This window comes from Scomber japonicus, chromosome 19 (assembly GCF_027409825.1).
Source record: "Scomber japonicus isolate fScoJap1 chromosome 19, fScoJap1.pri, whole genome shotgun sequence".
NCBI lineage: Eukaryota > Metazoa > Chordata > Actinopteri > Scombriformes > Scombridae > Scomber > Scomber japonicus.
The window spans coordinates 3,381,189-3,403,989 of record NC_070596.1 but is presented as its reverse complement, the minus strand read 5'-3'; the positions used below and the strand labels follow the sequence as shown (position 1 = coordinate 3,403,989).

The 22,801-nt window shown below is 39.3% G+C and overlaps 1 protein-coding gene across 2 annotated transcripts in view; it reads right to left on the bottom strand.

Annotated features, from left to right (window-relative positions):
* Positions 1–22,801, bottom strand: part of tln1 (talin 1) — a 79,523-nt gene that overhangs the window by 38,062 nt on the left and 18,660 nt on the right. For both annotated transcript variants that reach the window (XM_053340472.1, XM_053340473.1), the window contains exons 2-13: positions 22,311–22,377; positions 10,176–10,338; positions 8,054–8,151; positions 7,064–7,193; positions 6,776–6,928; positions 5,457–5,599; positions 3,843–3,970; positions 3,653–3,713; positions 3,419–3,523; positions 2,823–2,978; positions 690–791; positions 28–104 (exon numbers count right to left, since the gene is read on the bottom strand). In XM_053340472.1, the coding sequence (XP_053196447.1) occupies positions 28–104; positions 690–791; positions 2,823–2,978; positions 3,419–3,523; positions 3,653–3,713; positions 3,843–3,970; positions 5,457–5,599; positions 6,776–6,928; positions 7,064–7,193; positions 8,054–8,151; positions 10,176–10,305 (1,283 nt within the window). In that variant the 5' untranslated portion in view covers positions 10,306–10,338; positions 22,311–22,377. The remainder of the gene's footprint in view (positions 1–27; positions 105–689; positions 792–2,822; positions 2,979–3,418; positions 3,524–3,652; positions 3,714–3,842; positions 3,971–5,456; positions 5,600–6,775; positions 6,929–7,063; positions 7,194–8,053; positions 8,152–10,175; positions 10,339–22,310; positions 22,378–22,801) is intronic.

The following is a 22,801-nucleotide window of genomic DNA, read 5'->3' as shown; positions in this document are numbered from 1 at the left end:
CACACACACACACACACACACACTTACTTTTTAGGTGACACAGAGTCTTCCAGCATGGTTGATTCTTCATCTCCCTCTAGACCAAAGTGATCTTTGCTCTTTTTCTGTTGAAAGGCAGCAATGACAGTTGTGGTGACCATGCTGGACCATACATAATGTCATTTTAAGGTGTTCCTAGTTTAAGGAAGGCTGGCCAACAAGCACACAAGAAACCCTGTATGGCTTTTCTGAGACACTATGCAGGTTTCATCTGTTCAAATAAAAAGCATCTTTTTAAAGGCAGTTGAAAATAAATAAATATGACATTTTTATCTAGGTAAATAATAGGTAAAATACATGTATGCAGTTCTTACTACTAGTGCCATTTTCAGCCTCAAGACATCATTGCAACATAATAAGCAGAACATTCATGAGACAAGAGCTGGAGTCATCCTCATTTACAGCCACAACCCAGGACTCTACATTAATTACATTTACATGCAAACTCATGTCCATTGGTTGGAGTCCATGTGTGACCATTCATTCCAGTGTTTCTACAGCTTATATTTTTCTACAATAAAGAATCCACCTCATGGATATCTTAAGACTGAAGATGAGGAAACTGGAGAAAAACATGTTAGTTTACCTTAAACTAAAACATTTTACTATTGGAATGTACAATGTTAGTCTCATATTTATGTTGGCTGTACCTTCTTGAGGATGATGTCGATGTAACCTGCAATGAGCTGAGCTATCTGCTCTCCTTCAGTGGTCTGCACGGAGTAATAACCATCCTGGTAGTCTCCAAAGTCCTGACAGCAGAACAGAGAACCTTTGATTAAAAGATGAACACATGAAGGGGGTGCACATTAAATATAAGGGGTTAAAACTCTGGCCTCTGGAGCTCCCTGGTGGTTGAGTCATTATCACAGTGTCCCTGGTTAGAATCCGGCCAGGGACCTATGCTGCAGTCTCTCTGCTTAAGTTTTTGACGTAACTACTCTGGATGGCATTACTCTGGCCTCCAGCACCACTGTAAGGAACCTAGGAGTTATATTTGATCAGGATCTGTCCTTTAATTCCCACATAAAACAAATTTCAAGGACTGTCTCAAAATTATGCTGAAAAACTAGTCCATGCATTTGTTACTTCTAGGCTGGACTACTGTAATTCATTATTATCAGGCTGTCCTAACAAGTCTTTAAAGACTCTCCAGCTTGTCCAGAATGCAGCTGCTCGTGTTCTGACAAAAACTAGAAAGAGAGATCATATTACTCCCATCTTGGCTTCACTGCATTGGCATCCTGTAAAATTCAGACTAGAATTTAAAATCCTTCTCCTCACCTTCAAAGCTCTCAATGGTCAGGCTCCATCATATCAGAGCTGATAGTACCTTATGTACCTACTAGAACACTGCGCTCCCAGCATGCAGGTCTACTTGTGGTTCCTAGTATCTCTAAAAGTAGAATGGGAGGCAGAGCCTTCAGCTATCAGGCTCCTCTCCTGTGGAACCATCTTCCAGATTTGGTCCGGGGGCAGACACCCTCCCTACAATAGCTTATAGTTAGGGCTCTTAGAGCTCTAAGAGCTCTTAGCTTATGCTGCTATAGGCTTAGACTGCCAGGGGACTCCCATGATGCACTGAGCTCCTCTCTCCTCCTCCCTCTCTATCCATCCATCTATATCCATTAACATTCATGTTCTATTAATTGCATTCAATAACCTAAACTTCTTCCCCGGAGTTGTCTGTGCTTTCTCGTCTCACAGGTAATCTGGGCCTGTAGACGTCTGGATGACAGATTCCAGTCCTGGACCTTCTAGCTTCATTGTTGATTTTCATTGTGCTTCTCTCCTCTATCCTTCCTTTCTCTCCTCTCAACCCCAACCGGTCGAGGCAGATGGCCGCCCACTCTGAGTCTGGTTCTGCCTGAGGTTTCTTCCTGTTAAAAGGGAGTTTTTTCTCGCCACTGTTGCTCATGTGGGAATGTTGGGTCTCTTTAAAGTTAAAACCTGAAGAGTTCGGTTTAGAACCTGCTCTATGTGTAATTTGTGTAAAGTGCCTTGAGATAACTTTGTTGTGATTTGGTGCTATACAAATAAAGATTGATTAATTTTTGGCTACAAGAAGCCAATATGTTCATGTATTTACAATATGTATATTTTGGCTACTGTCAAAAAACAGTGGTAAAATAATACCAAACAATCCTTCTGTTTTCCTAAGCTGTTTGTTCTTTCGAGGGTAGTGAGAGGAGAGGCAGGTTATAACCTGAACACATTTTTCTACATCACATTTAAACACAAATCCTTTAACACTGCAGAAATTTTAATCTGTTTTGAAATTTCTATATTAGTGAAAGGAAGTGAGCACCAACTTGCATATAATCATTTAGGAGCATGCCAGAAAGTGTGAGACACTTTTTTCAGACTTTCAAGAATATGGTTCAGTACATGTTGAATGCAGCAGTTCAATAACACCAAAACTGATATTCAACAGCTACAAAAATACAACACAGGCTTTAAAAACAGTACTTCCTCTCTAGGCAGATGCATGATTGCACATGTTGAGCTATTTAAAAGTTACGACAGAGATCACATGCAACCACAGCATATCACGCCTCAACACAGCTAAAGGGTGCTGCACTGGAACAATGGAAAGCTGCATAAGACTGAGTCCAGACAACGCTGCAAAGGAAATCCATATAATCAATTGACTCGATACAAATGTTGTTAGATTGTGTGAGGGTTGGAGAGTAATCTGAGTAATAAATCCACAGCTAAGCTCCCTTTGGGGCAGCAGCTCAGGGTTAATGACATGTTCTGCCTTCCCATGATGAACAACTCACCAGGGTGAAGCTCTTTGGTGAGGCAGCCCAGCGTTTGATGTTGGTCAGGTTCCACTCCTGGATCACCTCCTTCGTCTTCTCATCCACCCTCATCACGCTCTCCTTGGTGATACCCAGCAGACGAGGCACCAGTTTGTTCTTGCCTTTCATCTTCTCCTGCAGGAGGTGTAAGGGAACGGTTAGAATTGTTCTTACTGGAATTTAAAAATCAAGAGGGTCAAGTCACGTAATAAACACAACAGGGAAAAGAGGAAGGTGAAGAAACTGAGGTCTGGCAGAAGAGAATTACATTCTCATCCCTGAAAATCAACCTTAATCAACCTGTTTCATCTCTAGTCTCAGCCATAAAGATGGCAATTTTGATGGTTTTGCCAAGTTTAAAAGCAGAAAACAGTTTGAAGAGCATCCTTATGTTTCATCTTTAATCTAAGTAGTTAACAAACCAAGAAGAGTTCAGTTCATACATCTCGTTGACTTATTTCACAGTTTAATATAATCATTCAACAAAGCCAGCGGTTTTTAAATTTCTCCACCACATGATGCCACAGTTTTACAATCCATCAAACATATATGTTGAGTAATGTCCTTCTTCTTACCTTGACCAGGAAAAATGACACTCCATAGGTCTTCAAGGACCTGGCCAGCTTCACATAGCTAACTTTGGCCTCGATCTCTGTCATGTTCTGGGCGTTTTTGTGTGCCTGTTAAGAAAAGACAAACATCCAATGCACTATAGCAACTCATCAAATAATCTGTAGGTACTCTTCTTCACCCCGCAGATTGATAAATAATCAGATGATTAATGAGGACAGGCTGAGTTCAGCTCTTACTTGGAAGATCTTTTTCTCTCCTTTGTTTTTGATGTACTCTTTGGGCAGGAACTCCTTTAAACTGAGGAGAACACAGATGTTGCTACAATTAAACAAAGCTCAGGAATATTTCATTGATTAATAAATGACATAAACACATGTCAAACTAAGTGATGGACAGTTGATAAGTTAATATGAAGGCAGCACTCACTCTAAAAATCCAGGCTTGTGTTTGGCCTCGTTGTGGTCACCAAACTGGATCTGACACTGAAAGCCTGCAAAGTCACAGGCCTTATCAAAGGAGACTGGATGAGATCCATTCAGAATGTCATCACGGGCCTGTCCACACACACACACACACACACACACACACACACACACATATGTACACACGCACATACACACACACACATACACATCAATGCTTGGACTATAATTCTATAATTCAACATCATGAAAAACAATTCAAAAGCAGGTTTAATATCCAGTAAGATCTTGTTAAAGTGACTATATCACAGCCACAGTGCATTATTTTCAGATTCATTTCTATTTCATATACATTTGCATGTGTATGTTTTCTCTTCCAGTGAGGTGTAATTGGGTCTGTGTATTCAATGATGTTAGTGTGGTTTGGTCATTTTCATTGCCTTCTTGGTAAATAGTTGACCCATATTTATAAAGTCCCTTTATAGATGCCTGAGGTCACCTCTGTTGTTCTTTAATTCCAAATTGAATATCATATTCTACGGTAAACTGCCCCTAGTTTATAGTTAATGAATTTCATTCATAATAGAATAAGCTTTATTATTGAAGTATGTTTATGCATAATTTCACTCTGGTTTCTCAATGTACTTACACATAACAATGTTCATATTATATTATTGTTGTTATTATTACTATTATCACTATTATTAATATTATTATTATCACTATTATTATTATCATCATCATCATCATCATCATCATCATCATCATCATCATCATCATCATCATCATCATTATTATTATTAGTAGTAGTAGTATTAAAACTATAATGGAGACCAGGGGTTCCATTATCTTGAATGGTTCACTGAGATTTATGTGAGGATGACTGACACAGAGCAGTAGGTTCAATTGGTAGTCACACACATAATGAGTTTGATTCTCTATTTAGTTAGTTTAGTACTTGGTAATTAAGTAAGTATTGAATCTTTGTATTCTATTTGTGTAGTGTATAAATCTATATGGTTGTGATGCCCTCTGTTGCCTTGTTGGCCTAATCACCTGCAGCTGGGAGGGCATATAAGGCAGCTAGTTGCTTTTAATGGAAGTGGATGTTAGTGTTTCTCATAGTGTCTGTATGAAAGACAATAAAACGCATTGGTAAATTTGGCCGCTGTCTCATGCCTCTCTTTGTAAAAACTTACAGCCACCGCTGGTCAATCAGACATAAACATTCAATATCCAACTATACTGTACCTCAACTGAAGGCAAAAAATTATAAAACTTTTTAATTAATGTAATGCTTTTCAGATTATTGTCTCTGTACCCAAATATAGCTGTTGTGTACCGATTCACATATCAGTTGTACATTTCCTTGTATCCAATCTGTATTTCAGCTTTTATTTTCTTTTAGCTTAAGTAACTACAGAAGGATAAATACATGTCCAGCTTGAGCTTGTAAAAAATTGGAGATTTGAGAAAATAGTATTAATTGTAAATGAAGATGAATGATCAAATCTGTTATACACAGATAAAGGTTGATTTGAATTGCTTTGAGAACTGGAGAAATTACAGAACCTTCTCTGGAGAAACAGTGAAACCAGGAGAGCTGCGGTTTGTGTACCTGTACATAGAGCAGGTTGAGCTGGACGGGGTCTCTGGAGTCCACATTCTGGTCTGAGTAGAAGAACTTCCTCCTCAGCAGCAACATCTCTGTCTCCTCCACACCCTGTTCTCTCAGTGTCCGGCCATGGTCCAACCAGTTCACTGGCGCACAAAAACAACTTCAGCCAAACAAACTAACACTGTGTTTATCACACACCACATATGTTCTCTTTGAGATTAAAGAATGACTTTTCTCCAGTGCTGATTTTCACTTGTCCTATGAGAAAAGTGAGCATGCTTCTGAGACAGGTGACACCAGGAAGGCAAGGTGTGTTAAGACCTGCACTGACCTTTTAGCTCTAGCGCTGTTTTACAGTTCTAGTAAAACATTATGTCACATAGGCCTACAACTTTCATTCATATTGTGAACTATAAAAAAACTATAATTTAAGATTATTAAAGTCCATGTAAAGTAAGAATAAATATGTGTTCTGAGTTTGACATACCACAGAAAAGTGTATTGTTAACCACCCTGTCAAATTTGAATGATTAAAAAAAATCGCCAACATATGAAATTAGGCTTCAAAGTTGTGTAAAACTTTTTCTCTGCTACCAAACGCTGTGGGAGTGCCCGCTGAGTCTGCTGAAACCCCGCCCCCTACCAAGTGTCACCTGTCAATCTAAGTCACCACCTCTACCCGAAACATGGATGCTACTTCTGAGAGCTTTCTGCTGCTAACTCAGCTGTTAGCTCAACGGCTAAATTAGCGGCTAACTCGGCAGCTAACAGTAGACTATAGTGGTAGTAGTAGTGGTGGCGGAATGTATTTATACCTTTCTTATATACAGTCTATGATCCACTAAATCCTGAACACAGAAATCTTTGTTAAGCCTAGCTCCACAATTCAAATCTAAATGGCTGAAATGCTTTTTACACTTTTTTTAGAAATACATTTATGACCTTCTTAATGTGTTTAGAAGAAAAAGTCTGAATTCACTTTACACGGTCTTTAACTGGACCTTTAATGTTTGGACCAAGAAGCTTGTGAATGACAAGCTTAGTTAACACCTGTCATCTCATTGTGCTAGATGGCTTACATATCTGATCAACATTTAGGTGAATATAAGTATCAGATCATACTCAATATCAGCAGATAGTCAATCATCCTGTCCAGAGGCCAAATAGAAGGAAATAGATTAATCAGTTGGCTGTCACAGTTGGTGATGCACAACCCAACTGGGAGACTCATGACTTTGCACATTTCAGTTTAACCAGTGTGAAACTGCAGGCCATGAAGTGAGTGTGTTAAAGACAGTGAACAAGAGTTTGTGTCATACATTCATCATCTGTGTGGAGCTTCTGTTTCAGCTTCTCCATCTTCTTGTCATCTCTCAGCAGAGTCTTATCTCTTTTCAGAGTGCCTGTGGTCTCCTCCTTCTTCTCCTCACCAATATCTCGAACCAATGAGTACTCATCATAGTTTGTAATGCCTAACAAACAGATTCAGGTTAATACATTTACTTTAAAATTAATTATCCATAAGTATTAATATATTCTGGGGGTGATGTATTCATAGACAGAAAGCAGTGTTGTCCAGGTGAGGTATGAGATGTGACAGAGCTAACCTATTCTAGCACAGATGGTCATGAGCATGTCACTGACAATCTTGGAGTCATCAACCATTACGGTCTTCACTGTGCCATCCAACATGCGGATCTTCAGAGGTCTCTGCTTCTTCTTGTACTCCAGAGTGTCCTGAGAGACAGATGAAGCAGGTCAGGAGGTCTGTATTATTAAACTGGATATCAGAAAGCCAAACAGATCTTCCCTGAACAAAGCAGAGCTGATTCATTCTACTGTCCTTAAAAGGTGACATTTTTAAAGCTGCTAGAAAAAAAGTCTTAAAGTGTAGGAGAAGAAAACTTATGTCAACAGACGACTGGGGATGGATTTCTTCTTTAATAACTGAACTTAAATTTAATGTTATTTAGTTAGAAATTATATATACCCAGACAAACGTCAAACTGCCAAATGTCTACTAGGGCTGGGCGATATGGACAAAATCAAATATCATGATATTTTAGACCAAATACCCAGATATTGATATTGCGATAATATTGTGGAGATGACTGTTGATGCTTTCACAAAATATTTATACTATGAACTTTTTGATGTATAATCATCAGTATTGTGGATATAATGACAAAGTGGGTAAAAGGTACAAAACGTTCAGAAAGTTCAGAAAATTACATCATTTTACTGTAATGCAGCTTTTAAAAGCAGGAAAAGATTACTAATGACATATCGCAGTATTACAATAGCAAAAATCTAAGACGATATCTAGTCTCATATCACGATATCGATATATTGTCCAGCCCTAATGTCTAGATAGGTCCTTTTTTTAACACATTCAGATCCCAACGCAATAGAAAAAGACTTGTAAGGCTGAATCAGGGCCTTGGAGCCCTCATATGTTTGCCATTTGAGTTGACTCTAATGTGGACCCAGGAAGACTAGCTGTGTTTTAGGGCATAGGTAATGCTCATCCTAGCAAATAAACAAATAAAAGTAATTTGTATCATGAATTGTTGTTTCAGTATAAGACAGTGACTCACCCCATTCCTCAGCATGTAGTAGTCCAAGGCCTTTCCTGCCTCCAGCCAGATACCTTTTTTTGGGTCTTCATCAGACAGAAAGAGCCCATAGTCATTGGCTACAGAGGGGAACAGAAATAGTAAGTGAGTCACTGTAAGTGTGTTTCTTGGCATGCATGCACATCTAGATATGCAGCCACTGTGAAGCACTTGTCTGAAGTGCTTGTGCTGGATGTAACTTTTAAAATGTCTCTGTCCATGTTAACTAGGCCAGTGGATGTGTGGATGATCAATACCCATTTCAACAGAAACATATGCTCCAAACATAACACATTGCAATTGGTGGACCAAGACAATTGAACTATGTAATACACTGGAGAGTGAAAACAAGCTATTGATTTAGACAAAGTCAGTGACACTGGCTTCTTACTCTGCCTTTCTCAGAGTAAAATGACTTACAGGTTGGGACAAGTAACACAGAGAAATGCTGTGGAAAGAGCATGGGGAAAAAAGCCATAACTCTGCTATCACGCCAGCTGATACATGTGTGGAGGTTTTCAACTGAAACTCTACATAGCCTGTAATAAACTAGACAAAGGTAGCAAGACCATAGTGCATCTGCTTCTGTAAAAAATGTTTATTTAATTCATTCTCACTTCAGTATTGTACATGTATTTAATGGTCAAATTTAGAAATGAGACAAAGGCTAAAATGAAAAGACATCGTCACGATTGATCTGAATGTGACTTTTAACAAACCCAGCATGCTCATTTATTTCAATAGGATGTGCCAATGCCAAGCCCACTGTCAAACAACGTTATCAGGCAAAATACTCACATTAAATGTACCGGACTGTACCAGCCTCCTTTAATCTGGGTATTTCAGTACAAAAAAAAGGCTAAATGTACACAAAAGGCACAGAAATAACACAGCATATCTGCCTAATCTGAGTGCGCCAACAATTCTAAACAACACCATTACCCTGTAAAAAACGTTTAAGTGGCCAAGTTCTGGGGTGTGGTTTCCCATAGATTGTGATCTCATGAATGAAAGCATGAGTACATTGACAACCAATGCAGTTTTCACAGTCATCCAAAATCTAACACAGGAAACTGGTTAGAAAAGGTGGTCAGAAAAGTGTCTTTAAGAAAAGCGAAAAACTGATGGACAGACCAACAGAAATATTGTCATTGCTCCCATCTCTGTTTGAGGTGACATGTTCCGGTTTATTCAGAAATCGATCTCAGCGTGCCATTTTTAAGGATGTCTCCATTCCTAAAATACATCTGGGGGAGAGAGGAGTGAGTAAAGAGAAGGCCTGACGGAGGAGATTGAGGAAGTCTTTTCAACACTCTTGTCATATAAAAGAGGCGTGACACACTGCTGGAATATACAAACCATGGTGTGAGTGTGTTTGTGTGTATATAATATATATATCCTTTGATCATATAATATATGTCACAATACAATACTTTTCATACAACCATTTTGTAGTGCTTTACACTATAAAATAAAATGTGTTAAATAAAAATTATGTATGACACCCATATATTCCTGTTACATTATGCCATCTTGTGATTTGAATTAAAAGTAAGCCATGACCACTGTTCTGCTCATCTGATCATAAAATACAGCCACAGGTTAGAACAAAACAATGGACAGATGATGCAGTTGTGCCACAAATCATATTTAATTGATGTTGCTCTGAAATGACAACTACAAAGCAAGAATGTCATTTCATTAAATGCCTGACTCCTCGACTCTCCCCAATGATGTTCAAGCTGAGAAATAAGAAGAGGGACAGCATTGACACTTTCAACCAGAGGGCAACAAATACTGCTTTTCATCCTGGCACTGAGTTAGTTCAGGTATACAGTCAATGTGACCATATTCTACATTTTCCTATCCAACATTCCCAACCAACATTCCACAACCCAAAGATATTCAGTTTAATGTCATGGAGGACTAAAGAAAGCAGAATTGTGAGAAGCTTCTTCTTCATCAACTGACATCTACCATCATCTGTGTGTGTGTGTGTGTGTGTGTGTGTGTGAGTGTGTGAGTGTGTGTGTGTGTGTGTGTGTGTGTGTGTGTGTGTGTGTGTGTGTGTGTGTGTGTGTGTGTGTGTGTGTGTGTAACTCACGCTGGCCGAGCTGTGCCTCAGGAACTCTCTCCCTGATGATACGGCAGGCGTCATATACCATAGTGGAGGGCTCAAACTGCATGGTCTTCACCACATTCCCCACGCCAATCTTTAGAGACAGGGCCACCATGATTGCTGCTCTGCACCTCCACCCAATTCACACCTGCAGAATGACAAAGTACTTAAGATATATATATATATACATACACATATACATATACATATATGCATACATGGGCTATATAGAGAGAGCGAGAGAGACAGAGAGAAAGACATAGAGAGAGCCCAGTATCACACAGAATTTGTCAACAACATCAACAGTTATGACTGAACTTTTTTTAAAGCAAGAAAGCACTCTGAAATCAAGCCTCAGAATAAATGAATGAAATGCAGTCAGGGAGCCCTGCTCAGTTTTCAGTGAAAAAACTAAGTATGATTACTGTGTTTTCAGATTTCTTCGTTTGATAAAATAATCGCTAGCTTTGAACTGAATATGTGTGATCTCACCCAGCACTGTGTCCTGTGATATACTGACTCCCAACCACTGAAATATGACAAGGATTATCAAAGACTTTTTCTGATGTCTCGAATTATGCCAAGTTGTGACAGAGTTCTAATCATATGAGATGTCATATCCATGTCTTCTATCTTGATAAGCTGTTGGTTAAAAACCTTCTCAATCTTATTGACTATTTCAATCTTGTACAGTGTGTGACAGGTCCTGTACAACAGTGTGGGCTCATATATGATCTAGTTTTAACATGTGGTTGACCTGTTTAATATTTCAGTATGTGATGCAGTTTTCTCTGAACACATGCCTGTTTTATCTGAGATAAACTGTGTGCTACAGCTCAGTGCTGTCATCGGTTTAACCCTTCCACTACACTCTGCTGCTGAGACTCACTGACATAATAATTCCTTCTTATGACCCAGCCATCATCGTCACCATCGCTGCTCTTTTTAGACCAGTTTGAGCCAGTTTGTCTTTTTCTTTTCTAAAGGAAATTATTGGTCATATGAAAACTTCAACTTTTTAAACAGATTTGTGAGACTATTGGCCCAAACATTCAAACAATTATGAAAAGTAATCAACAAATTTGAAGCATGCAGTAGTGCAACTACTGATCAAATCCAACCTGGATATTTCAGCGCTCTCAAATCTTAAACCATTTTCCAAACTCTTGTTTCTTACAAAAGTTTTGGAGAAAATTGTAACTCGTACAACTGCAAACTTTTGTAGACGTAGGGCATTTCTGAGGTGTTCCAGTCTGCGTTTAAAGTCCTTCACAGCACTAATGCTGCACAATTTCAACCTTGCTGAGCCTAAGTGGAAGAAGGACAAGCTGCAGATTTCTCTCCAAATCCTTAAGGACTGTTGGCGCTGCTACCAGAATACTGTCAAAGAGACCAGAAGCGAATACCTGTCAAACATCATTGAATCCAATCGTCATAACCCGCGGGTGTTATTTAAAACCATTGACACTGTTCTTAATGCCCCACAGCCTGTCAGCTTGGAGGCATCTCCTGAAATGTGCAATAGCTTCCTGCACTTTTTTATTGATAAGGTTGCTACTGCTAGGACTCCTATCTTAGCTCCTGCACCTGACCCCTCTGCCCCTGTTCCTTGTTCTGCAGCTCTTGATAAGTTTGAGCCTGTGTCTCTGTCATTTTTAGAAGATCTGGTTGGCCATATTAAGCCATCAGGCTCTCCCTGTGATGCTGTCTCTCCTAGCTTCTTTAAAGAGGTTTTCCCTAGTATAGGGCAGTCAGTTCTGGCTATCATAAACAGCAGCCTGTCTTCTGGTGTCATTCCCCTAAGTTTTAAATATGCAGTGGTGCAGCCGCTACTTAAAAAACCTGGCCTTGACGGCAGCGTGCTGGCCAATTTTAGGCCCATCTCCAAGCTGCCTTTTATCTCAAAAATATTGGAGAAAGTTGTTCATGCCCAGCTAAAGCCATTTCTGGATGAGCATGATGTCCTGGAGGTCTTTCAATCAGGCTTCAAAACCATGCACAGCACCGAGTCAGCCTTACTACGGGTTTTTAATGATATCTTATTAACAAATGACTCTGGTGACCATGTCATTCTTGTCCTGTTGGACCTAACTGCAGCTTTTGATACCGTGGACCACAACACCCTAGTGGCTCGGCTACGCCACCTAGTGGGCATATGTGGTACTGCACTGGAGTGGCCAGGATCTTATCTGGCTGACAGAAGCATGAGTGTAAGCCTTGGAACTTCAAAATCCAGCTCTGCTCCACTGCCGTATGGGGTTCCACAGGGGTTGATTTTAGGGCCCCTGCTCTTCTCGCTGTATTTACTGCCACTGGGCTCCATCCTGAGAAAGCATGGCATCTCTTTTCACTTTTATGCTGACAACAGTCAGATATATTTGCCGCTGAAAAAGAAAAACGCTTTCTCCCTAACACCACTTCTGGCATGTCTTGAAGACATCAAAGCCTGGATGGCCTTGAACTTCCTTAACTTAACTTAACAAGAAAAAAACAGAAGTGATGGTGTTTGGTCCTAGTGGCCTTTGTGAATCCCCTCCATTTGACTTGGGTCCTTTGGCAGATTATTTTAAGCCAACAGTCTCAAACTTGGGTTTTAAGATGGACAGTGATTTTAAATTGGATCGGCAAATTAGTGCTGTGGTGAAGTCCAGCTTTTTTCACATTAGACAGCTGGCAAAAGTAAAGCCCTTCCTCACACTACAGCACTTTGAAACAGTAATCCATGCCTTCATCACATCCCGGCTGGATTACTGCAATGCACTTTATTTTGGAGTCAGTCAGTCCTCCCTCGCACGTCTCCAGTTGGTGCAAAATGCAGCCGCTCGCTTCTTAACTGGAGTACGTAAGAGGGAGCACATAACGCCCATCCTGGTCTTTCTCCTCTGGCTAACTGTGCACTTTAGAGTCCATTTTAAGATTCTTTTATTTGTTTTTAAATCTTTAAATGGTCTGGCCCCGCTCTACCTCTCTGAGCTCCTTCACCCCCACGCTCCTGCTCGGTGCCTCAGGTCAGCTGATCTGCGAGGTCAAAGTGGAAGCTCAGAGGGGATAGAGCCTTCTCTGTAGCTGCTCCTAAATTATGGAACAAGCTTCCTTTAAATATTCCACAAGCGTCCTCACTGTCCATTCTTAAACTGTCTTAAAACCCATTTTTATTTCTTGGCTTTCAACCGTGCATGAGACTCTGCTCCTGTTTTAGTGTTTTATGGTTTGTTTGTTTGTTTGTTTGTTTTTTTTTAATTATCGTTTTATTGTTTTTAATTTGTTTTAAAAACAATTATCTTAGTATTTATTTCCTGTTAATTGTTTTATGTTCCTGTGTTGTTTTATCTATTTATGTACAGCACTCTGTTTCAGCTGTGGTTGTTTTAAAGTGCTATATAAATAAAGTTGAGTTGAGTTGAGTTGCTGGACCAGCAGATTTTTTTGGGGTCTTTACATGGCTTTATTTTAGAGAGAAACTGGCAGAGAGGCTGACAGGAACCAGAGAGAGAGAGAGAGGGGGGGTTGACCTGCAGCATAGGTCCCTGGCCGGATTCGAACCAGGGACACCGTGACCATGTGGCATTGTGCTCCAACCACTCCACCACCAGGACGCTCCAGCAAACACTTTCTTTGTTTTCAACTGAACATTACTGGATCTGAAGGAGGAGACCACTGTGCAACATAGTGCTCCTCCACCTTTACTGCAGAGGAAAGACGGATAACCCCTGTGCCCTGATGTTTGTCTTAAAGTTTAAGACAAGTTTAAGACTTAAACTAAGATTGAAATCTGCTGACTGAGCACAAGGATGGCCTTGTCATCCTCCGAGTCGGGGAACTGGCTCGGACCCAAAAGACAGCCTGAAAACACACACCCTACTGGCTCCCTTAAGTGACACAAGTAAGAGGCGAAAACCCCACTGACAGGAACTCTCACGTGATGAACCCCCCCACATGTTTCACTTCCGCATTCTTCGCCTCCTTCCTCCCTGACTTTGAGGAACTAGAGCCCTGTGTGATATAGCTGTGCCGTACTGTCTTGCTGATGGGTATACATTGTGCTGGTCTTGGTGCTTACTTGCATGTGCCATCCATGGACATGCACCCAGTCATATGTGTTTTTACTCATTATTGTCCTATTCCAGGTTGCCTTTTTAAGAACTTACTAGGGACAACAGATGAAAATTAGCACACACAGATAATACTGGCTTATTTACCACATCTGTCTGTCAATTAATGAGCATTGTCCATATCAAATAAACAAATAAAAAAAATGTATTGTCAACTGCTTCGCATTTACTCTATAGACATGAGAAGGGTATCACTTTTTTTGTCTAACTGCCTGCTTAAATGCAAATAAGCTTATTTCTCCAAAACTTTTCATTAACATTTAAGCATCATGGACCACAAGTCCTAAAAGTATGATGGGTGGACTGATAATACAGTAAAATCTGTGTTTTTTTTCATTGAAAAGTGGGGTTCTTCTGTCACCGATGTGTCCTATTCACCAGTTAAACACAGAGAGAGGTTGGATCTGGATATGATTATAGTAATGTAAAAGGCAGTTGACACTAAGAAAGACAACTATTACAATAACTATAAAGACAACAATGTGAGCATCAACAAGTATGACCTATAAACAGCTGTGTCAAGCACGCCAGCTGTGTTTGCAGCTAATGAAAATAGACAGGCTATTGATAACCCGTTAATGCTATATGCTGTACATAAAAATTTTAAATAAAACCAGGCAGGTTCACAGGCAGGTGCTGATTGTGCTGAGTGTTGATCGGAAGTATTTCAGACACTAGTTCAGGACAGCAGCAGATGTTGAATTGCGATATGCAAAAGTGCACAGATGAGCAGCTTTTATTGAGACACACATTATTAGCACAGATCTGAAGCCTAAAATATTCACTAACTTTGTTGTTTTTCCACTGGATGGAACAGAGGATGATGCTTTGTTTGACTCTGGGACTGACACAGAGTCAGAGGACAGTGCGCTTGGTGAGCCTTACAGTGACTCGGGTGCAATATTTGCGCACAGTGACAGCTCTGATGTAGAGTTTTTGGGACTCGAGTAAGCACACAGGTACACACTGTATTGAATATGTAAAGTTACTGTGTAACAGTAGAGCATTTAAAAGCCTAACCTGAACCCGGTCAGAGTTAATATACTGGTCCAGACTCACACACTGTTGTGTTTCAAAGTAAATTATAAACTGTATAAACTGTAAAATATTGCTATTATTATGTCTGTTACACTTAAGAAAGCACCACCTGCACTACGTGTAAACTCTGTATGAACTTCCGCTTATGAGGATTGGAAAAGTAATGAAATGTATGTTTCGTCACAGAACCAGCTGGTGTTTCCCGTTATTATATATAGTAAGACTGCCTGCTCATGTCGTAAATTATAGTAGCATTGTATTATTGAAGGGACACCGGTCACAGCTACATACATTAAGACTGTAAAAGAACTATCGCTTCATGTATTTAGTCAGACAACTCTGTACCACTATTCCTCTTTGAGAGAATTTTCGTAACATAAACATGTATCTATAAATGAATACCTACTGGCACATTCAAATAAACCAGTCTTTAATAGAAAAGCATTTTTCCCAGCATGAACATAAAGGTGATTTTAGTTTCTCTTTAAAATAAATCAACAAAAATAAGCCTTATCTTTTTGCTTAGATTCACTGTTACTCTGTTAACTGAACTTTAGTAAAGGGAAGTAGATAACAGCAGTTCATCTTTTCATAGGGGATTTCTGACTATTCTATTACATCTCAGTATAAAGCTGAGTGGAGGAGGAACTATAAGGCTATATTCATGCACACAAGAAACCAAAAGACTGTGAGAAAGTCCGTTCACACAGGAAGTTGAGTTACTGTATGTCTATAAATCCTGCAACCATTTACTATAAAAGCCAGTAAACACATTCTCCCATACCTTATGTCATATGTTAAGAGGGTAGTAGTTTATACATTAGAGACTACAGCTAACCCCTAAACATCCATGATCTGTGAAGGAGTTCCTCCTTTTGAACTTGATGTTTTCTGCTGACGCATCAAGCTTATTTATCTTACAGAGAGCAGCATGACAACAACTCAAACACTTATATAGGTTGAGGAAGTTTGAAGTTCATCTCAAAATGTCCAAATTAGAAATAGACAATGGTGATAGAAAAAAATGGCAGCCCCAGTTAGTGCTTTTCGTCAGCATACATTCTCCTCACAGAGGTAACCTCAGGTTTCTCTCAAAGATTATTCATCTGCAACACTTACTGCTGTTTTGAAGGTATTACCAGAATATATTCCCTCCATTGTGCAATAAAAATGATTTTTAACCACTCTATTAAATTTCCTTTCAGGTAGCCAGTGGGCTTCCATCTTTGTTTTGATTCAGAAACAGAGGCTCAGGAAACAGCTTAAAAATCTTTTTCATAGTATAGCAGACGGAACCTTTTTTTCTTCCAGATAATTCCAGTCTTTGTGGATTGTATGTAATGGTATTGTTTTATCTTTAGTAAGTGTTATCAAAACACCTTGTTGGCTTGTGATGAATGATCTTTTAGAGAAACTGATGGTTTCCTCTGGGACCTGAATGTATTTCTGCTTGCTCTGCTGCTTGGAGCTAAATGCACCACAGCTGACCAACAAATCACACATAGTGGGAAAAAGTAACTAAATATATTTATGCAAGTAGACTGTATTTAAATACAATTACAGAAACGTGTTATTTTCGTCTGTTTCATGCTACTTTATACTTCTAGTTAATTTACAGGAGGAGAACATTAGGCCTCATGCAGCAACATTTTCTAAAATGTCTCTTATATTTTCTCCTAAATCATTCCTGTCTCCAGGTGCAGCAAATGTTCTTAACTGTCCTGCTCTTAGCCAAGACATGCTGAATGATCAATCCCACAGATCTTAAATTGGAGGCTGATTGTGGCTGATTGTTATTAGCACAGATAACACCACATACACACTTAATAAGGACAGATGTTGTGCTGTGTGCAAATGTCCAAGAATCACAGAAATGCCATCACAGAAAAAAGAGCAAGAAGAAGATAAACTTCAGCAGTACTGTTAACTAACCTTAAACTTATTATAGTCCTAATTCAAATAAGTTGACCAATAGTATTTCTTTAGCCCACTGATTTAATGATCCAGTTACTATAATTATTCTGAAAAATTCTTCAAAATTCTTTGATTAGATGGCATTTATGTGATTTTGTGTTCCTCAAATTTATATATCTATATGCTATATATCGCTGCATTAGACAATTTGTGAACTGTGAGAGCTTATCTAGGTATGACTGCTTGGTACGAGTGCCATTCATAAAGGTTTCTCTGTTTAGGAAACACTGGTGAATCCCAGGAATCAGCAGGTACTATCAAAACAAGAAAAAAATTGTAGATGACTTCTTGCATGAGGCCTGTTGTACTTATTGCAACTTTTACTAAAACCAGCTCTTTTTACACCACTATCTAAACCTGAACCTAACCAAACTTACACTACTTCCTTTTGACATGCAGTGTCACTTCTTCTATTAGTCATCAAATTTAAAAGTCTGCTAAAAACTTCTATGCTCTGATGATGACTTCCGGTGGTGAGATGTGTGGGTAAGGTGGAAGATTTTGGAGCTCCCTGCCAATTGTCCAATAATTCGACAAATAATGGTGCTTTGGTTTTTTACATTGACATTTTTTATTAACTAAGTACAGGCAATCATTCTGGCGATATCTTTTGTGCTGTGATGTCCCTTTTTGACTATTGCACTATGCCTAAAAGCCAGCTCTGTGTTAACTAATGCTAGCTGGATACATAGCATATGCAGCATGGTACATCAGCATGGTAATGTTTATTTACGTCTAGTACTACTTTGGGAATACGCTGGTAAAATGGGATTGTTACATCAGCATGGTAATGTTTATTTACGTGACAGTTGTTATTTTTTGTTTAGCACTGCTAGCATGGTGTTTGGACCGCCTCTTTGATACTATTTGGACCTGTGCTAGCTGTGCTACCTCCCTCAGCTCATCTACGTTACTCACTGAAACTCCAGCCCATAAACTGTACACTGGTGGAGTGGACTGTTACGACTGTCACATTTGCTGATGGTGGGTTGGCTTTACAGTTTATACGTTTTGCATAAAGGCCATTTCTCTGAGTTACAACTGTTACATATCTTAGATGTAATTGGCTAATTTACAGGCTGTTATTAGCCCTGTGTTTACAGTTCATACCTGCATAACCTCACTTGAGTTTAAAGCACTCTTGTTTGTTTCTTGTTTACTCTTTTTTATTTTATGAAATGGTTTATATATTTTACCTGGGGCCCTTCATTTTGAGATGCTTTATTTATTTACTTATTCATTTACTTTTTGAATTTTATTTACATTCCTACTGTGTTCAGGGTCAGTCGGGTCTATAGTACTTTGGTCTAAAATGAGAAAGTAAAGAGTTTTTAACTGTGTGTGTGCATCCGAGGTTGTTATTTACACTTAATCTACAGTATTGTGCTATAGCCAGCCCCCTGAATGATAGCAATGCCCCAATATGTATTCACTTTATAATAACAAATTGAGTTTATGTTATATTTCTATTGGTCAGTCTGGCAGGACCCCAATGTCTGCTAGGAGGTTTAGTGTATGCAACAGCGTTTGTATGCCCCTGTTGGAGTGGGAGTAGGGGGAGAGGGTTCTGGGGGGGGGGGGGGGGGGGGGGCAGCACGTTATGGATGATGCTATATGCTGTTCTTTTTTGGACTTTATCCCAAAATCCTTTTTCCTCCACTGGTTTATTGATGGTGAATATGTCTTTTACTAACTGTCTCTCTCTCTCTGGCTGTGTCAATAATTGTTCAAGCCATTTTTTTCTCCTGTTGTGACTAATAATGCCACTATCATCTGGAACAGGGAGTGGTGTGTGTAAGCCAATCAACTGCACCAGCTGGAACGTGAAAGGCCTCAACTTTCCTGTAAAAAGGAAGAAGGTTCTTCTGACTCATCTAAAGCACGGTAGACAGACGAATCTCCGCTTAACTCCCTTCTGTTCAAGGTTTCACTTAGAAGGTTCACTTATCTGGGTGTTGTCATAACGCGGAGATATAGTGATCATTTTAAATGTAACCTTCTTCCTCTGCTGGGTCGTACCAAATTAGAACTGGAACGCTGGTCTGGGCTCCCTCTGTCAATGTAAGAGCATTGTCCTTTTGGCAGGCCAAGTTCATACACACCAAAATTTCATGTTGGTTTGCCCTAGAGACGTCATCTCTATCTCATACACCCCTCCACTCCCTCCTCTGCTCAGCACTTCCTTTGGCTCCCCCCATATCCAAATTTACTACCAACCCAGTTATATGTGAATCTGTTAAGAATTTGGAAACTATTTAGAGAGGCTTTCAAATTTAAAGATCCTCCTATTGGAACCCCTATCGCAAAAAAACAGTCCTTCCCCCCTTTATTTCTGACAGAGCCTTTGAGATTTGGAGGACCTATTTATAGGTACCCCTTGAACCTCTTAAAAATCAATGGGAGAATGATATGGAGATGTCTTCCTGATGAAATTTGGGAGTTAGTAATAAAAAGGATACACTCCTCTTCAATATGCTTGAGACATAGTGTCATCCAGTTTAAAGAGCTAGACACAACATGTGACATGTGCAAACAAGAAACTTCCAGTCTCTTTCATATGTTCTGGTCCTCTCCGAAACTCTCACAATGCTGGAAATCAATTTTTGATGCCTTGGCCACTGTCCTGCACTACCCACTCGAACCTTTTCCTCTGAGTGCTATTTTTGGGGTTGTTCCGGCTGGTGCACATCTATGTGCCACTCAGGCAAACACATTGGCCTACACCACTTTATTAGCTAGGAGATAGATACTGTTCAAATTGAAGGAGGCTTCCCCTTCTACTTATGCATGTTGGATTAAAGAGGTTATGCAGTCGTTAAAACTAGAAAAGATTAGAGAGGATCTATATCCAAATTCCATTCGACATGGAACCCTTTTCTAGTCTTCGTGTAGGAATCGGATGCTCGATTACTTGCTGAAAGTGAGCTTACAATTTAGATTGTAGCTCTCCCTCTTTTGTTTCTGCTTTATTCTTAATCTTTTTTCTTTTTTCCCTTTCCTCTTTTTTCTTTCTTTCTTTCTTTGCTTTTTTTTTTTTTTTTTAAATCCACTTTACAAAATTTTGTTATGGGTTCATTTGATGTCTTGAATAACTTGCTGAATGGGGTGGGAACACAACGGGCGGTGGGTTTTGGAATGATTTGGGTGGTGGGTGGGTTGGAATCTATAGCCCAGTGCCTACTTCAGAAATTGTACTGATTATTTGGAAAATGGAAAATAAAAATAAACCTTGTTTAAAAACTTCTCAGCTCTGTAACCACTGACTGTACATTGATGTGCTATTGTGTGTTATTGTGTGTAACTTTGTATTTTGTATGTGTCCTGTATGTGACATTGTGTAGTTATATTTTTTAATATTAACCTACTGAAAGGGCTGCAGATGAAAATGAACTCTAAGGTAACTGGTATAATATATCAATTCATTAGATACCTATCATGTGAATAGAAACATTAAATTGCACCAAAAATGCACAGACAGGTTGTAGCTGCTGTGTCAGTGGACCAATCACATGTTGCTTTAAATTTTGTATTGATTGGCTGTGAGCAAGTCCATATATTCTAGCTCGGAGTGCAAAAAGGATGGATCAAGTACCAATACCTAGCCCTAATTACTGCACATATTTAGTCTTTAGTTTTATTAGTTATTTAGTGCTGTAGTAAGACTGATAGTGATAGTAAGGTAGTGAGTTGCAGGGATATTTTGAGGAGAAGGAGGCAGAGAGTAAGCAGCTTTCTTTTTAAAGCAGAGTGACAGCATGGATAGAGACAGCAGCGTGGCATGTGTTGACATCAGAGCTGAGCAGGATTGAAAGTCACAACACAGATCCATCTGACACCATCAGACTCACATCCTGCTCACTGTATCACTATCAGTTCCTCCTGCTTTTTCTGGCTGCCTCCTTGATGACAGGCGGGTTTAGCTGGGCTTGTAGCAGGGAGGGGGTCACAACTCAGGGACGACATCTGTGACCCACTTTCTTATTGGACTTTATTTTTTAAAATCATTTTCCACATTGCTATGAAAGATGATGATTTGTAATATGTGATGCACAGTTGATCATACTTTGTAATTTCATTCAGAAAATTAAAAGATACTGCTTAGAGTAAAGATTAGAGCAAGCAGCAACTATCACAACTTGAGGTTGAAGCCAGTGAAGCTGATGGACCGTAAAGGCTCCATGAAATAAAAAATACTTTTTCCCAGTTTGAATCATGTGTCTCTGAGTTCATTATTCATTTCTGTCTTGTTATACTGTATAAATACATGTTAAACCAAACCCTGTACCAGAGTATTTTTATATAAAAAATCCTGTTTTTCCTCTTCTTGTAAAACAGTTTCAAATGCTTTATGACTCAACCTGCACTCAGGGGTGTTTACAAGTTCATCCAATCACGTCATTTTGGGCAAGTAGCTGGCCACACCCATCATATAAAACCACACTTAACTATTTGTGGGTCGTAGTAACAGAGCAATATGGACAGAAACAGGGACAGATGCGTGTATAGATATCAGAGGGCAAAAACTCTGTTTTCATTTCCACAACAATGTGACTGAAGTCTAATTCATCATCTCTTTTTTTTAATTTGACAAATTTTGGTCTGTTGGTGATCATTTTAGGAAACGATTGCTTCATTAATAGGATTAGAAGACTTATAGTGGCTTTGAAAGTTACTTGATTATATTAACTGCCCGATGAGCATAATTTAGCTAAAGTAGCTAATCTTAGTGTGCAGCACCTGGTGTTCCCAGTAAGCTAGTGTTAGCTTGGGTCTGAGGCAACAGTAACTCTACATTCTTTATTGGTATGATTCTGGTTTCAAGCAGAAAACATAAAAACTGCAGTTCTGGGCTCCAATGTAAACAAATGACATCAGACTGTGCTATGTACAACTTTATATACAGTCTCTGATTTGGGATCATCTCAGATGAGCTGCTCATTTAAATTCACTAATATCCTAGTGTATGTAATGTAGAGAGAAGGTGAGTAGTACATACCTGAACTGTAAACTGTGACAGCCTTCCTGCCCAGTCAGATGATCAACTCTGGGTTTCTTCTGTCTGGCTGCAGAAAAGAAAAGACACAGACCAGGTTACAAATGACTGCATCAAATAGTTTCTATTGATAAGACATCTAAACCTACACTAATACTTTCTATATTTTCTTTATTCATTCTTTACAGGCACAATACACTTTAATCATCTCCATCTCTGTCTGTCTGTCTCTTATCTCTCGAACCGTTCATCCGATTGATTTCAGATATGACAGGTGTCTTACTACAGGCATGAGTAAGTACAGTGCTGAGTTTGATGTTGTCTGGATAAGAAATCTAAAATATATAGATAAATATATTGGTAAAAGAAGCACACATTTGCTGCTGCCACTCTAGCTGAAAACACTTTGAATAGCCCAGGCTACTTTGTAGACATCCCAACCTGCAAAAAGTAATTTCAGGGAGATGTCAGTCGAGGGGGTGGGGGGTTCCGGT